At 41.4% G+C, this 15765-nt stretch overlaps 1 protein-coding gene across 1 annotated transcript in view; it reads left to right on the forward strand.

The window, feature by feature from the left end:
- The window catches only part of LOC127414712 (probable voltage-dependent R-type calcium channel subunit alpha-1E), a 229162-nt gene that overhangs the window by 50596 nt on the left and 162801 nt on the right, over positions 1-15765 (forward strand). Inside the window, exons 3-4 of the mRNA XM_051652917.1 lie at positions 7678-7783; positions 10575-10714. Coding sequence (XP_051508877.1) covers positions 7678-7783; positions 10575-10714 — 246 coding nt within the window. The remainder of the gene's footprint in view (positions 1-7677; positions 7784-10574; positions 10715-15765) is intronic.

The raw sequence follows: 15765 nt of genomic DNA on the forward strand, positions 1-15765 counted from the left end.
CTGTTTGCAATGGGCACGCAGCCACTGGCTTGTGGACGGGCCCGTGACTGCATTGGCACATCAACTGCCTCGAGTTGTTGGCAGTTCTGCTCGCCCTGTGGAGGTTTCGGCCGTTGATCCAGGGCAAGCACATGTTAGTTTGGACAGATAACATGGCAACGGTAGCATATGTCAACCGCCAAGGTGGTCTGCGCTCTCGTTGTATGTCACAACTCGCCTGCCCTCTCCTCCTCTGGAGTCAGCAGCACTTCAAGTCGCTGCGAGCCACTCACATCCCAGGCAACCTCAACACTACAGTGGACGCACTGTCATGGCAGGTTACCTTCAGGGGAGAGTGGAGACTCCACCCTCAGGTGGTCCAGCTGATTTGGAGTTGATTCAAACAGGCACAGGTGCACCTGTTCGCCTCCCAAGAATCCTCCCACTGCCCGCTCTGGTACGCCCTGACCGAGGCCCCCCTCGGCATAGACGTGCTGGCACACAGCTGGCCCCCTGGCCTGCGCAAATATGCGTTTCCCCCAGTGAGCCTACTTGCACTGACCCTGTGCAAGGTCAGGGAGGACGAGGAGCAGGTCGTCCTGGTAGTACCCTACTGGCCCACCCAGACGGGGTCCTTGGACCTCACACTCCTCGCTACCCCTGAGGAAGGACCTTCTTTCTCAGGGACGGGGCACCATCTGGCACCCATGACCAGACCTCTGGAATCTCCACGTCTGGCCCCTGGACGGGACGCGGAAGACCTAAGCGGTCTACCACCCACGGTGGTAGACACGATTACTCAGGCTAGGGCCCCCTCTACGAGGCGCCTGTATGCCTTTAAGTGGCGTCTGTTTGCTAAGTGGTGTTCTCCCCGATGGGAAGACCCCAGAGATGCGTAGTCGGATCGGGGCTTTCATTCCTGCAGGAGAGGTTGGAAGGGCGGCTGTCCCCTTCCACCTTGAAGGTGTACATTGCTGCCATAGCAGCACACCACGACGCAGTCGACGGTAAGTCCTTAGGGAAGCACGACCTGATCATCAGGTTCCAGAGAAGCGCCAGGAGGCTGAATCCCTCCAGACCGTGCCTCATTCCCTCATGGGACCTCTCTGTAGTTCTTCAGGGTCTACAGAGAGCCCCCTTTAAGCCTTTTCAGTCAGCTGAGTTTAAGGCACTCTCTTTGAAGACTGCCCTCCTGACTGCGCTCAATTCCATCAAGAGGGTAGGAGACCTGTAAGCGTTCTCTGTCAGCGAAACGTGCCTGGAGTTCGGTGCAGGCTACTCTCACGTGATCCTGAGACCCCGACCGGGCTATGTGCCCAAGGTTCCCACGACCCCTTTTAGGGATCAGGTGGTGAACCTGCGAGCGCTGCCCAGGAGGAGGCAGACCCAGCCCTGTCGTTGCTGTGTCCGGTGCACGCTTTACGCATCTATTTTGATCGCATGCAGAGCTTTAGAATCTCTGAGCAGCTCTTTGTCTGCTTTGGTGCACAGCGGAAAGGAGCGCTGTCTCCAAGCAGAGGATCGCCCACTGGCTCATTGACGCCATAGCTATGGCTATCATGCCCAGGACGTGCCACCCCCGGTAGGGCTACGAGCTCATTCTGCCAGGGGTATAGCGGCCTCCTGAACCCTGGCCATGGGTGCCTCTCTAACAGACATTTGCAGAGCAGCGGGCTGGGCAACACCCAACACCTTTGCAAGGTTCTACAACCTCCGGGTGGAACCGGTTTCATCCCAGGTAGAGGCACGCAATACAAGTGGATAAGCCCGGGATAGCCGGCCGGGTGTTTCGCTTGCACATAGCGCCTTCCACCTCTTTTGAGCTGAAGATGTGCGTCATTAATTCCCAGTAGTGTTCACAAACTATGTTCCCTGGTTGACTTCCTCCCAGCCCTGTGGCAATTGAGTTTTCGGAGAGACTCGCTGCCGGCCCAGTACACGTGCTAACTAAGAGCCCTGTTCTGGGGTAGGTGCTCCGCATGTGGCGGTTCCCTGTAAGGTAAAACCCCATGCGATGTATATCTTCCGCTAATTCGTTTCCCTGTTGGCAAACTGCGTCTTCCTTGGGCAGAGCCCCTCTGCCCCACTCTCCATGTTTGTAGTAACTCCTCCCCCGTTGGGTAGGATCTACCTTGAGACTCTCCACTTGGTCGTCAAGACCATGTGATGCATTTTTCCACTTAAATATCCCCCCCTCTCTTTGGGCGAGGTGTGGTCTCCACGGTGTCCTCCCCTTGGGAGGGACACCCCCCGACTAGACCTGGCGGCCCAGTCGGATAATCCCCCTTGTTTTTTAGGGAGTGGAAAAAAAGAAGGGGAAAAGAAGCCACAACTGGGTTAGCCTGTCTCTATCTGTTGGGTAGTCGACTTGTCCCCAAAGGGCCGTTCGACACTCATAACTATGTTGGGGGAGGTTACGTGTCGACCTGGTGTGCTGGCTACAAGGCACACAGTGGTCTGCCTGTCACACACCGCCAGTTCACGTAACACAGTTCAGCCAGTTGTGGCGTTTCGTATAGGGACCCCTAGTGTCACTACATAGACACAACGTCTAGTGAGTGACAGATAGGGAATGTCCTGGTTACTTGCGTAACCTCCATTCCCTGATGAAAGGAACGAGACGTTGTGTCCCTCCTGCCACAACGCTGAACTACCTGCTGAAATGGCCGGACCTTGTCTTGGCTCCTCAGCATAAAACCTGAATGAGTGGTTGCATACCAGCTTGTTTTATACCGTATGTCCGGGGGAGTGGCATACAAATACCACTCGCCAATTTTCATTGGCCTTTTATCAAAGCCATCAGGGAACGGAGGTTACGCAAGTAACCAGGACGTTATATTTAATGCAGTATAGCTTTATTAAAGTTCCAATAATACAGAAGCAGATCATGTAAATAACTACAAACTCCGAAACTGTCATTTCCCTGGGCGGTCAGCGCCTCTTCTATGAGTTGCATGAATGTCCCGATCTAAGGGGGAGAGACTGAAACTGCACCCGGCTGAGGCACTCTCTGTCACGGGGATGCTTAACCATTGAGCGTGCACACTTAATGCAGCTAGATTATAATGTGATGGCTCGCAACTTATTGAATCATAATATATGTCTCTGTGCATTTCTTATCATGAAGAAAATTGGCAATACGCAGCTTTATTAATAAGAGAGAGTTTGTTTTTTTGAGAGTTAAAGATGGATTGAAGTGAACAAAAAGGTGTGAGAGGGCAGTCTTCGCACCATTATACACTGCAACAAAATACGTATTTGATTTGTTTTTGTTTTGGCTTGTTTTCCAAAATAAATCTAAAACTCCTTTAAAACAACGTACATTTTCTTTAGCAGCTATACTGCAGAAGAACAAATTGCTATCTGTAAATTGTTATATAATATTAAAAATACAAATATTTTAAAATATCTAAAAATCCTTTAAAAAAAGATGCATTCACCTGAGAAGCAGCATATAAGATATTTAGACTTGCTTTTAGAGAGTAGATCTTGAATATGAATATATTTTGTCTTTACTGCACTGGCAGAAGTATGAACAAGTGAAAAAAATACACTTATATACAAAATACACTTATGTTTAAGATACATTCTCCAAAAGCAATTCTTAACATTTTATATGTTGCTTCAAGTAAATGTATCTTCTTTTAAGGATTTTTAGACAATTTTAAATGGAAAACAAGATGATAACAATAGGATTTTTTTGCAGTGAATTTCTTTACTGAAATTAACTTAAAAAGTATATTTTTCCTTTTAATTCAGTGAATGTCATTTAGAGGTATTTTTAAAAGATAATTCTGTCCTCTTTATTGTTAGTTAGCATGTTTAATACAACCTTTTAAGTCGGGGCACAAGCTGAATAATCTGTTAAGAGCTAATGATTAATCGTTGCAATAATCGCCGAATAGTCGAATAATCGTTCTAATAATGATTAGATAAATCGATTATCAAAATAATCGTTAGTTGCAGCCCTAATATCATATATAATCGTAGACTCACATCATTCATGTCATCTGATAACTTTATTTTGTTGTGGTCAAAGAAATATTTTTGGAATCATTGGCTTTTGAAAAGGATTATATAAGCTTAAACTTGTTAACATGGATTTGCCTTGGACTCTTGTTGTATCATTAGTGTATTTATAATGGATTTTAATTAATTAATTAATCTCTGCAAAGATTTACTCAACCGCTTTTATTGATCGTAAATAAAGCCATAACGGACAGTGAATAAGTGAACAAAAACACACCCCACCTCATATGCACATGCATGCACAGAAGCCTGTGCGATAACCAAAGGTCACACCAGTTTGCAGAACAGCATGTTCACAAGCACTGTGTGACAACCTGTGTGTGATAGCAGTAATTTAGGAGGGCTTTGTTTGAAGTGCTGTGCAACGTGTGATTTGAGCTCAGGCTGATGGAGCGCTGGGGAGGAGGGAGCAAAATGTGTTTGGAGAGAAATGCAATATTTTTTTTGATTGGGAAACTTGCAGATGGAGTCATTAGGGAAGAACATGTTTGTTAGGGTGTGTGTAGGCAGTCGATGTTGAGGAGGAGTGGATCAGTGACACACATGGGAAGGAGCACATCAGGTGATGTCATCATGTGGCGTCTCGGTTTCTGATGGGGTCAGGTGGACAGGTGGATGTCAATGGTCGATGCGGGAAGGACAAAGGCTTAATGAAGCACGTGGGCCACTGTGCTGCTTGGCCGGTGGGGAAGCTGCAGCTGTTTGCCCCTCTGATCCTCACTGTGTGGCTAAGGGAGGAAGTACCCCACCGTGCCCATGCTTACTCAATAATTGATCCTGTCAATAGGCCCTGAGACTCCCTAGAGAGAAAAGGAGACAGAGAAAGAGGATATGGGGGGGGGGGGGGGTACAGTATAAGTGCTGTGCCTTGTTAAACCATGTCCTAATCAGGTGCTATGCAATAGAGCAACAAGTGATAAAAGATATCTTTTCCATGTAAATATAAGTTTTTGTCCTAACCAGCCATTACTGTAAAGAAAGTCAGGACATAAGGCGCTTTCAAACATACAGTCTTTACCGGAAAATTAAAGTTATGAGGTCAGGATACGGTGATTTAAGAAGTCTGCTTTGGGCTAATCAGAAAGTTCTGATGGAGATGATGCAGTTACTCTGCCACAATTATCCCCTGTGACTTGAGAGCAAAAAAAAAAATGCAAAAATTATGGAATAATGAAAAGGACAAAACTAAAACAAACATGAGAAATGTTGCAATACAAAGTTTCAACTTTATTGAAAGACAAAGTAATTAATTTGCAGTAATTAAATTATTTAATCTTACAAAAAAGTAGTGCACGGAGGAAGTACTTTAACAATTGTAAGTCAAGCACTTATAGAAGAGATGTGTCTTAAAGATTGCAAGGTTCATTCCACCATCGAGGTACAGTAAAAGTGAAACTTTGGGGAAATGATGGAAATGATTGTGACTGTATGTGGCAAAGTACCACTTGATCACTGACCACAGGTTTCTGGAGGAGATCATTTATTTTATAAAATAAAATGCATTTATAAAACAAACAAACAAATAAATAAATCAATTTTGTTATTTAAAAGAACCCAGCAAGAGTATGGGAGGGAAAGAGAAAGAGATTTGTAGATGAAGTCACTAAATTCACATGTTTGTAAACAGAGATTTAATTCTGCCCAGTTTTTCCTGAGCTTATTATTAGTTGATTTGGTGAAATATTGAACATTTCGTGGTGGATACACTGAAATTATGTTGGGGTAGATGAGCTGAATAAGGGAGTCACTATTGATTGTATGAATGCATGTGGAGAACACTGATGGCTGAGAGACCATATTAACTCTGAGTACTGACTTATGGCAGAGTGGAGAGATCCTGTTGCCACGGAGACCGCCCTCTCTCTCTCTCTCTCTCTCTCTCACTCCCCCTTAGATTGTAATGGCTGTAGTCTCTTTGTCTCTCACTTTCGCGTCTCATAAAAGCCAAAATACAGAAAGTGAAATGCTGCGTGAAGTGACCAGACTGTATCCAATCAAAAGAAGTTACATATTTACTATACATGTAGAACAGGATTTTGGACCAATGAGATTTCACAACAAAAATAGAAATAAAGCATACAACGAAATATCTTATTGTGCTTTGCTTGTCGCAATGACAGGTGGTTAGGACAAAAACTGCGATTATCAAGGAAAAGGTAGGATTTATTCCTTGTCGGTTTATTGCAGTGTGCAAGGGTGTGAAACTCATTTTATATTGAGAGCCATTTCACAAAAATATTTAAACTGTGTAAATTGTACACAATTTAACTGCTATTTGTTTAATCTAAATTATTTTTCTTTTTTTCTAAAATAACATAAAACATACAGTCCATTTTTTAACAGAAATATTAGCAGAGCATATTGAATGTACTGTTTACAAATTATATGTACTGATCCGATTAAATTAACAGTAGTGTCATACTATTAGAACTCAGGAAAGTCTATTGGGTAGAGCTAAATTTAATTAAAACAAACTGGTAGAAAGAAAGAGGAACACTTCCCGAGGGGTCTGTCCTGTTTGCACTGAACTCTCTCTCTGTCTGTCTTAAGCAGATTTGGGCTCCTTTATTTACTGGGTCCACTTTGCTTCATTTTTAATGTAAGTCCCCAATATTGATATTACTAGAATAACTGTATTGCATTGTGTGTGTGTGTGTGTGTGTGTGTGTGTTGTCCTCCAACATTGTGCAGGGCTGCTGATGTAACCTGTGTCAGAACACCCCGGTAGGGCACTGCACGCTGGCACTGACACAGAACATACCCTGAAGCAGCTATCTAACTTACACACACCCAAAGAATGATTGAACAAAATTGTCTTGTCTCATCAAATGAAAGAGACAAGCTACTTACTGCAAAGTTTTGCAACGAAGTAGTCCACTAAAAAGCATTAGCGTAAAGGTGTCTAAACGGCGTCACTGCAGGAAAAACTGTTATTTTTTCCAGTAAATACTGTTGTCATGACGAGTACATACATCTGATGAGCTATTCAAGAGATTGTATTAAAGTGAGATTGCGAGCATGTATGTTTGACAGACCACGCGTGGGTGCACATGTATGAACGCGTGCATGCAGACCGACCTCTCATAACGCCATGTTCAGATATTATTTATTTTTTATTTTTATTATTTGTAACATGCTCTTGCAGTTGAATTCCCTCTCTAACGTGATTCAGCAATGTAGAGAACTAGCGTAAATCCTCATGAAAATGGACACCTCACAATTCATACAGATTTGATAGGCTGTTGATAAATAGATTTCTGATGATGATATCATAATCGCTTGAGCCGCATGCAGCCAATGAGTCGCGTGTTGAGTAGCGCTGCTGTAGGCTAAACTTTTTGCATGTGAAGTTCACAAGGAGTTCACACTGTCATTGGTCAGGGTGAGCTAAGTTGCTGTGTACTGGGTTGGTGTTAATACGAAATGTGGGTGGCCATATGTTAATGTTCCTATGGTTGTGATGTCATAAGAAATTTGTGATGTTGTTATGAAATATGTTAATGTTGTATTCACTGTATGTAAGTATTTATTGTTAAACTTTGCACAGTAGGCACTGCAGTGTAATGTTGTATTAATAAGGAGGCCAACAAATTATGTGAGCAATGTGAGTTTATTAATTGCAACATTTGTTTTCTTAAGTATGTAAATTCCTTAACCTTCCTGCTCAACTCCATTTGAGTACATGATCCTAGCCACCATTATTGCCAACTGCATCGTCCTGGCCCTGGAGCAACACCTGCCTGGAGAGGACAAGACGCCCATGTCAAAGAGACTTGTGAGGACACACACACACACACACGCACACGTTGGTGCGGCTATCCTTATGAGGACTCTCCATAGACATAATGATTTTTAAACAGTACGGACTATAGAGTCTATCCCCTAACCCTACCCCTAAACCTAACCCTCACAAAAAACTTGCATTTTTACATAAAACACAAAAAACAAAAACATAATTTAGTATGTTTTTTAGCGATTTGAATTAAGGGGACACTAAATGTCCTCATAAACCACATTTATAGCATAATACCCTTGTAATTACAAGTTTGTAACCTAATAAAATGTCCTCATAAACCACCCAAACCTGCCCACACACACACACACACACACAGTTGATTTTCTTTTTCCATTTAAAAGAATGTTGAAAGAACTAAATCACTCACTGTTGATTAATAATTTTGGCCTAGTCATCCATTTATAAATGCATTTCTAGCAATTTGTGTAACTAGAAACCGTTTAGCTAGTTTGGATCAATCTGGCTGTCTGGAGACCACAGTTTTATTTTAAATGCAGCAGAGTCTTTCTCTCCTCTCTCTGACTACATTTACATGGACACCAGAAAGCGGCTAATTGTGAGAAAGTGGTATCCAATTTACATGCACTGTATAAGTGGCGTACACTACTCCTGTATACATGTGGATCAGTCAGGAAGCAGCTTTCTCCACAGCAATGTAATTTCCCAGCGAAGCTTGTGTAAATAACAAACATGGCATTCGAGGAAGACTTTGCTATTTAATTCTCCATTGCTTCGCATTATTTCCAGATATTCCATAGCTGTTGCTGTGTTTATTTCCTTAAATTTCTATTGAGACCTGCAAACTCCAGGATTCCCCCAATGTACGAGTGCATATACACGGATGTGAGGGACAGTCGATATTTTACATTGGTGTGTATAAATGGGTATAGTTTTTATGATTAACATTTTTATTCAAACACAGAAAAGCAAAACATAAATACACAGAATCAACATTTAACACCCACTACCACCCATCCCCCTCCCCACCCCCACCCCGACCCTCAACAAACACTCATGTGGTCATACATGAGCACATACAAAAGAAAACAAAAACAAAACAACGAATAAAATAAATAAATAAATAAATAAAAAAATCACACATTAATAACTACTCCTCTCTCTCTCTCCACTGTTCCAATCCGAGAACCCTCCAAGAACGCCAAGTATCTACCCCATTTCCCAACAAACAAATCCAGATTCCCCAGTCTTCTATATGACCCTTCTTCTGAAGCTGCCACCCTCCCCATCTCTGAGTACCACTCCTGAAACGGGGGCGCTCCAGCCGACCTGATCCTCCACATGTTTATTCCCCACATTGATGACTGCCCCATCTCCCAAAATACAGAGTCTGGGGCAAAACGAAACCCGAGTGCCCAAGACGTCACATACAAAACTCTGAACCCTCAACCAAAACCCTTCGGATCTTAACTCACCCCAAAAAAACATGGGTTGTGTCTCCATCCTCCGATTGGCATCGCCAGCAGGTGGGTGTGTCTTTAAGACTAAGCCTATACAATCTAGAGGGGGTCCAATAGAATCTATGTAAAATCTTGAAGTGCATAAGGTGAATGCTTGTATCTCTAGATACAGACTTGAATTTTTTAGAATCCTAACCCACACTCCCTCCTCCAATACCAAGTTTAAATCTTTCTCCCATAATCTCTTGATAGAAGTTAGAGCTCTGTCCCCCAGACTCTGTATTAACAGGGAATAATACACTGATGCCTCATGACCTTTTCCAAAAGCAGTAATCACCTCTCCCAGAGTATCTGCCGCTTTAGGGGGGTGTATGCTACTCCCAAAAACAACTTAACTTATCCGATTAGTTTGATAGAAAGGCTTTGCAATGGCGAAATAGGGGCAAGAACTTCCTGTTCAATACAAAACCAGGGAGGGGCTCTCTCAGGTGGAAGCGACCAATGAGCCAAATGTCTAAGACCGAATGCATAATAATAAAACAAAATCTTGGGTAGGCCTAGCCCACCTTTGTCAATCGGCCTATGTAACTTATTAAAATGTAAACTAGGATGCTTACCATTCCAAATGAAGGTCTTCGCTATGCTATCAAATTGCTTGAAATAAGAGAGGGGATCTATAGGGAGAGATTGTAGCAGGTAGTTACATTTTGGAATACAATTAGTTTTAATAACATTAACCTTCCCAATCATCGATAAATGTAATGAAGCCCACCTGCCCACATCGCTCGAAAACCTTTTTATTAAGGGATCAAAATTAACTCTAAATAAATCAGACAAATTTCCTGGGAATAAAATGCCCAAACACTTAATGCCCTGTTTGGGCCACTGGAAGGCGCCTGGCTGGAAAGCCGTTACAGGGCAGTACGCAAAGTATACTAAACAAAGTATCTAAATCATGCTGTTGAAGATAAGTACAATAAAACATCCTGGCTAAGTCTCAAAATCTACTGAGCTTACTACTTAGAGAGCATCTTAGGGTGTCTACACACTAGATTTTACACTATGTCACAGGGTTCCCGAGAAAATCCCAAGGATTTATGAAAGTGGCGGTCCATGCAACCAAAAGTTGTGAAAACTATATAGTATTTTTTAAATTCAAGTTTAATTTAAATGTTTGAAACATCTATGATTATTCCCAAAAATGCTGTCTAGGTAGGCAGCTTTCTAGTTTTTGAGACACTGCCGCTGTTCGTTTATGGCACAAACAGTTGCAGCAGAATAAATTATTCTTCTGTTTTCATCTGATAGCATTATTTCTATTGTCTCACACCAGTCTGTTCTCTCTTTCCTAGGAAAAAACAGAGCCCTACTTTATAGGAATGTTTTGCCTAGAGGCTGGAATTAAAATCATTGCCTTGGGATTTGTATTCCACAAGGGCTCGTACTTGAGGAACGGCTGGAACGTCATGGACTTCATTGTTGTCTTGAGCGGGTAAGTGACAAGTGGTGCTCTGTTCTGTATGATGGTTTGTGAGCAATGGAGCAGTTCTAGACTACAGAAATTGCTGATTAAAGCCTTTCTAGGAAGAGATCATTAGTTGGACAAACTTCATTGTACAGTTTTTAAGCATCTTCGTTGTTTTAGAGTTTCATGAACGGCTGTATGCACTGTAGGATAGGAGAGAGAGATTTCTCCTGAAATACACTTGCAAGCATTCTGCATTCGCAAAGTTTTGCACAACACAAGGTTGCGGATTTGCTGAAATTCGCTGGACTCTTACCTCATTTCACCAGTAAAACTCTGCTTGATTGAATCATATAGATGGAGAGTGTTAACTCTCAGACCAGACTGAGTGTAGAAATGAACAGTACCTCAAGAACAATCCATCGACAAGAACAGATATTGCCATGGTGCTTTCAAAACAGCAAAGTCAACAAGAGTTTTCCTGGAGGGAAAGGCTGCTGCAGCTTTCATTTGCAGAGTAAATCACAATGTAGTAGTACCTTAATGTTCCTCATCTGTGTTTTCAGTGAAGAGAGCTAACTAAGCGAGAGAGAAAGCAGAAGAGAGAGAAAAAGAGAGTGAAGCACACACATACATTCACAGAGTGCAATGTCACGATACATATGAAATATTAATAGCTGTCATAGTGTTAAAGTACAAAGGGAGATGGGCTTCTTAGAGAATTTTACATGATTCCAGCTCACATTCATTATTGATGAGCCCTGGATCTTTGCCTGGTTTAAGAGAAGAAGAAGACTTTAACCTTTCAATCTCTATGTCTCATGAACTCATAAGACATATACTGACACCCAACACACACCGTTAGTTATGAAGTGTTAATCAACAGAAGCTAATCATACAAATTAGGTTAAAAAGGGCAAGTGGTGTAATTAATTTGATGACTGAGACTCTAAAGGTTTTTTCACATGGTCGTAATTCATTAAGGTGTAGTCATACTCTCAGCATTCTGCAGCGATAAAGTCACCGGAAGTCATTCATTTTCAAAGAGAGTTGGACATGAGCAACATCGCCTGTTGGCTGACACGATGTGGGTGTGCCCAGCAACTTGATAAAGTTGCGACATGTTTAACATTATGCAAATGAGCAGAGATGCGATTAAGCAACTACCAGTGGGAGAGGAGACAGTGAAGCTTACATGATAAATCTTCTGTAATACTGTAGTTGAGTGCAGGCAAGATGGAGGAGGAGTTACTGTGAGTGATTTTACTCTTTTATATATGATTTGTTGGTGTCCACAGGGACACATAAAAAAATGATGCATGAAAAACTTTTAGAAATTTTCAGCATTCTGAGTGATTTGGATTGAAGGTGCACTCAGTAAGGTTTTTGTTCGTGTCGTCTTGGACACTGACACCTAGGGGCATGGATGCAGCATCATTTAAATGCAATAGTTTTCAGTAAAAGATTAAGCGAGTAGTGTTCGGCTGGTCATGTGATCCTAACATGGCAGTCCCCATGAAGGAACCCTCTCCATGTAGAATAAAATAGCTTTTAAATGGTATGACTGGAGTACGTGACAACAAGCACTCTTGGTCTGTTGCTCTCCTTGTTTCATCCCAACCTACAATTATATCACTGATTTCTAGGAAAGCACGAAGGCACATTCAGCTGATATCTCACCAGTACCAGAAAAACCCTATGATTGTAGGCTACTGTTTTTATGCATCGTGTTGTGATTTGATTTTTGAGTTAATTTAAAATAAAAAAATACGTCCAAAGGTCCGAAATATCCCACAATCCACAACGTTAAGTTTTAATGAACTCAAATATGTATTTTGTATACAAGTTATTAGTAATAGTACATATTTAACAGTAATTAAACAATTGACAGATTCATACTAAACACAGCCTAAATGTATTAAAATTAGGGCTGCTAGTCAATTACATTTTTTAATTGTGATTAATCACTTTTTTTGTAGTTAAATGTGAGTAATTACACAGATTTTGAAAGTGCTGAATTTGACACTATATATACTATTTTCCTGTCAAATGCATGTATTTCCATCTTAGGAAAGAAAAAAAAAAGGTAGTAATATACTTTATTAAGATTTTCCACTATTTGAAAAAAGTCATTTTTGATCAAATCTAGACAGGCCCCATTTCCAACAGCCATCACTCCAACACCTTATCCTTGAGTATGCTTGAGTATATCATGCTAAATTGCTAATTTGGTACTAGAAAATTACTTGCCATTATATCAAACACTGCTGAAAGCTATTTGGTTCGTTAAATGAAGCTTAACATTGTCTTTGTTTTTGAGTTTCCAATAGACTGGCATGTCTTATGGTCAATATTAGGTCAAAAATGGCAAAAAAGAAACAGCTTTCTCTAGAAACTCGTCAGTCAATCATTGTTTTGAGGAATGAAGGCTATACAATGCTTGAAACTGCCAAACAACTGAAGATTTCATACAAAGGTGTACACTACAGTCTTTAAAGACAAAGGACAACTGGCTCTAACAAGGACAGAAAGAGATGTGGAAGGCCAGATGTACAACTAAACAAGAGGATAAGTACATCAGAGTCTCTAGTTTGAGAAATAGATGCCTCACATGTCCTCAGCTGACAGCTTCATTGAATTCTACCCACTCATCACCAGTTTCATGTACAACAGTAAAGAGAAGACTCGGGGGTGCAGGCCTTATGGGAAGAATTGCAAAGAAAGTGAGAGTGGGCAAAGAAACACAGACATTGGACAACAGATAATTGGAAAAGAGTGTTATGGATCTTAACCCCATTGAGCTTTTGTGGGATCAGCTAGACTGTAAGGTGCGTGAGAAGTGCCCGACAAGACTACAGGAAGCGTGTGGTGAAATGTCACCTGAGTATCTGGACAAACTGACAGCTAGAATGCCAAGGATCTGCAAAGCTGTCATTGCTGCACGTGGAGGATTTTTGGATGAGAACTCTTTGAAGTAGTTTATGTTTTTGAAATTGTAATAGTAATTTTTATCGTTATTAGTGTCCTGACTATACATTGTGGTCAGTTGAATGCCACTTTGGTGAATAAAAGTACCAATTTCTTTCCATAAGAGCAAAATCTGTACATTATTCCAAAATTTAGGCCACCAGTGTAAATAAACAGAAGGATAATAATATCAGAATTTCGTGATATAAGTCAATAAACTATCACAACCACAGGATATTAAGCAGAATGATGGCCTAATGTCAGATAATTTTCTAACTTCAGCATATATAGTAATATTGCTGTGTGTTGTATTGAAGAGACAGTAATAAAGTCTGCTTCTTACTTTAAGGAGATCGTGACGATGCAGTGTTTCTTGTCTCCATGTAAACCTCCATTTATATGTACCTGCATAACCTCCAATGATGCCTTTATTTGTTTATTTCCAAAGGCAATGTTTCATTAGCCATGATGAATGCGAGATCTGCGTTTCAGTTTACTATACACTGATAAGAAAGAGAGAATGCTCTCTGACAAGAACGGAGAGTAAAATGCATTTATTAATTTGCCAAAATGAAAGAAAGTTAAAGCAGCATTTGCCCAGCGGCTTTCTTCTCTCTGCTGGTTGTGTAAAGTTTGTGGAAGTGTGTCAGACTGCACAGAGGACTGTCCTGTCAGCGCCTGATCTCTCATTCATTCTGCCTGTGCAACAGTGTGATAAAACGATGGCAAAATGTGATATACGGTAAAACTATGTGCATTCAAAACCAATGAGTTTATGAAAATCATAACTCATGATAATAATATGATGACATATATTGCCACCTGTACTATAAAGCATAATGTAGTATTTTTGTATCACTAAAATAGCTGGAAGTTGGGGGCCTGGGTAGCTCAGCGAGTACTGATGCTTACTACCACCCCTGGAGTCGTGAGTTCAAATCCAGGGCATGCTGAGTGACTCCAGCCTGGTCTCCTAAGCAACCAAATTGTCCCGGTTGCTAGGGAGGGTAGAATCACATGGGGTACCCTCCTCATGGTCGCTATAATGTGTGGTTCTCGCTTTCGGTGGGGCGCGTGGTGAGTTGTGCGTGGATGCTGTTGAGAATAGCGTGGGCCTCCACACGCGCTATGTCTCCGCGGTAACGTGCTCAACAAGCCACGTGATAAGATGTGCAGATTGACGGTCTCAGACATGGAGGCAACTGAGATTCGTCCTCCGCCACCTAGATTGAGCTGATTCACTACGCCACCACAAGAACTTAGAGCGCAAAAGGGGAGAAAAAATAAATAAATAATAAAAAATAGCTGGAAGTGGCTGATACACGAAGTGGTCCACATTCAAGGTTGATAATGGCGGTGACCTAGTTTCGCTGAAAAATATGGTGGATACTGTATTAACGGTAAATGCGTTAATTGAGATAAAGAAAAATTAACATGTTAAACCTTTTTAATTAATCTCATGCATTAATGTGTTAATTCTAACAGTTCTGATTAAAATACACAGAACTAAGGGTATTTTAAGAGGAAAATGCCAGTAGTTGCTTTTCTTAAGTGTATTAATTTAAATGTTATTTTAACACAAGGCAATATGCACATATTATTTGGAGTCCTCTATGTGTGTTTTGCGATATTAACGTTAACAATTAATTGATTAATTGTGTATTAATTTCCATGGCAATTGATTATGAAAATGTCAGAAAATTCAAATCCCTATACTCATCTCACGTGAGTCATCATGATTTTATATATATATATATATATATATATATATATATATATATCACCGATCAGCCACAACATTAAAACCACCTGCCTAATATTGTGTAGGTACCCCTCGTGCCGCCAAAACAGCTCAGACCCGTCGAGGCATGGACTCCACAAGACCTCTGTGTTATCTGCCACCAAGACGTTAGCAGCAGATCCTTAAGTCCTGTAAGTTGCGAGGTGGGTCCTCCATGGATCAGACTTGTTGGTCCAGCACATCCCATAGATCAAATCAAATCAAATCACTTTATTGTCACACAGCCATATACACAAGTGCAATGGTGTGTGAAATTCTTGGGTGCAGTTCCGATCAACATAGCAGTCGTGACAGTGATGAGACATATACC

Source organism: Myxocyprinus asiaticus, chromosome 24 (assembly GCF_019703515.2).
Source record: "Myxocyprinus asiaticus isolate MX2 ecotype Aquarium Trade chromosome 24, UBuf_Myxa_2, whole genome shotgun sequence".
Lineage (NCBI taxonomy): Eukaryota > Metazoa > Chordata > Actinopteri > Cypriniformes > Catostomidae > Myxocyprinus > Myxocyprinus asiaticus.